The sequence below is a fragment of the Suncus etruscus genome, chromosome 3 (genome assembly GCF_024139225.1).
Source record: "Suncus etruscus isolate mSunEtr1 chromosome 3, mSunEtr1.pri.cur, whole genome shotgun sequence".
Lineage (NCBI taxonomy): Eukaryota > Metazoa > Chordata > Mammalia > Eulipotyphla > Soricidae > Suncus > Suncus etruscus.
The window spans coordinates 147,578,762-147,581,043 of NC_064850.1; the positions used below are offsets into that span (position 1 = coordinate 147,578,762).

At 43.1% G+C, this 2,282-nt stretch overlaps 1 protein-coding gene across 1 annotated transcript; it reads right to left on the bottom strand.

Moving 5' to 3' along the window:
- Positions 1–1,093: 1,093 nt before the first annotated feature.
- Positions 1,094–1,458, bottom strand: LOC126003821 (60S ribosomal protein L37a-like). Its single transcript, XM_049770175.1, has one exon. The coding sequence runs from the start codon at positions 1,445–1,447 to the stop codon at positions 1,169–1,171; it is 279 nt and encodes a 92-aa protein (XP_049626132.1). The 5' UTR covers positions 1,448–1,458; the 3' UTR covers positions 1,094–1,168.
- Positions 1,459–2,282: the final 824 nt, after the last annotated feature.

Sequence of the window (2,282 nt, forward strand, 5' to 3'; positions counted from 1 at the left end):
CCTGGGGAGGCCCCCAAGTGTCTGCCAAGCAAAGAAACCAGCACAATCCACAACTCCAACAGAAAACTCACAGCCCCAGCGAGACACGCCTTGAAGAGATTAATGCTGAATCAGGTCAAAGTTCCCAGGTTGATGCAGGCTGGGGGAGGTCCCAAAATGTCTGCCGGGCCTAGGGGTCCAGCAGTCAGCCTGATCTGCAACTCCGGCCCCCAAACACTCACCTCAGCCGAGGCAAGCCGTCAGGGGATGCCTGGGGAGGCCCCCAAGTGTCTGCCAAGCAAAGAAACCAGCACAATCCACAACTCCAACAGAAAACTCACAGCCCCAGCGAGACACGCCTCAGCCGAGGCAAGCCGTCAGGGGATGCCTGGGGAGGCCCCCAAGTGTCTGCCAAGCAAAGAAGAGAGATGCTTTCTTACCACATCCCCAGCAACAGAGATTATTCCTAGTATTCTGATATGTGCCATCCTCACTCGTGTACGACATCATCTCATTGTTTTCTTGATTTGGATTTCCCTGATGATTGATACGATGAACATTTTTCATGTGTCTGTTGGCCATCTGTTGGTCTTCCTCTCATTTTTTTGGTGGTGGAGGGGTTCGGGCCACACCCAGCAGCACTCATGGGTTATTCCTGATCTGCATTCAGTAATTGCTCCAAGCAGGCTCAGGGACCATATTGGATGCTGGAGATCAAACTCAGGTTGGTCCAGCCCCATCCTCTCCTCATTTTTTGATTTTTTTGATTTTTTTTTTTAGTTTTTGTGAAGTTAATCTTTGTGAAAACTTTGTATATTCTAGATATCAAACCTAGAGTGCAGAAATTTTTCTCCCATTCAGGAAGCTGTCTTCTGGTTTTAGCCCATGTTTCTTTAGCCATACAGAAACTTTTTTAGTTTGATGTCCCATTTAGTTAGGTTTGATGCTATAGATTTTGCCATTGGCATCCTATCATTGAAGACTTCTTTGAGGTCTAAGTCTTGGAGTGTACTTCCTATGTTTTCCTCAAAGAACTTCATAGATTCGGGTCTGTTCTCAAGGTCTTTCATCCACTTTGAATTCACTTTTGTAAGGTGTGAGATATAAATCAATCTTTAATTTCTTTCTTTTTTTTTTTTACATAAATTAACCCATTTATTATAGGCAAACAATGTTTCTGAATGGAGATCTACTGGTCTTTCAATTCCTTCAGTCTTCTGATGGCAGATTTAACTGTGACAGCAGAAGTGGTATTGTAGGTCCAAGTGCCACCTGCGACGGTTTTCATACAGGAACTGCAGTGCCAAATGCCCACAGCCCGTCTCTTCATCTTGGTCTTGCCGCAGAAGGAGCATGTGTACTTGGCGTGCTGGCTGATCTCGATCTTCTTCACCATCTTCCGGAGGGAAGCGCTGTAACGCGTCCCATATTTACCCACGATCCCCACCTTCTTCGTGCGCTTAGCCATCTTCCCTCAAACCACCGCAGGACGCAGAGAGGACCAATCTTTAATTTCTTACCCATGGTTATCCAATTGTTACAACATCATTTGTTGAAGAGACTGTTCCATTTCAAATTCTTGGCTCATTTGTCAAAGACTAATTGACTATATACTAGGTTTGTCACTGGATATTCTATTCTGACCTATTGGTCTAAAACTGTCTTTGTTCCAGTACCATGCTGTCTTTATCACTATGACATCGTTGTAGAACTTCAAACTAGGTAATGAGATACCTCCCAGTCTCTTGTTTTTCTATATGGATTTGGCTGTTCTAGGTCTTTTATGGTTCCACACAAACTTTATAATTGATTGAAGACCTTAAAGAATGTTACCTGAAATTGAATAGGCATTGCATTGAATTTATATAGATGGTTAAGTAAGATGATAATTTTGATATGATTCTTCCAACCCAGTTGCATGGAATGTTCTTCCATTTCCTTAGGTCTTCAATTTTTTTTCTGAAGTGTTTTGAAGTTTTCGTGGTCTAGATCTCTTACATCTCTTGTTACATTGATTCCTGGGTACTTGATAGTTTTGGACACTATTTTAGATAAATACAATAGTATTACTTTATCTTAAGAAATTGCTGGTTCCTTATTATCATCACACATTAATGTTCTATCACTGTTCACATTTTCCTTGATTGTCTTAAACATTTTTTTTTGTTTTTGTTTTTGGGCCACCCCCGGCGGTGCTCAGGGGTAACTCCTGGCTGTCTGCTCAGAAATAGCTCCTGGCAGGCACGGGGGACCATATGGGACACCGGGATTCGAACCAACCACCTTTGGTCCTGGATCGGCTG

What these genes read in the sequence shown, in the direction of transcription:
- LOC126003821 (XM_049770175.1), bottom strand. Translation starts at nt 1,447, where the DNA reads ATGGCTAAGCGCACGAAGAAGGTGGGGATCGTGGGTAAATATGGGACG.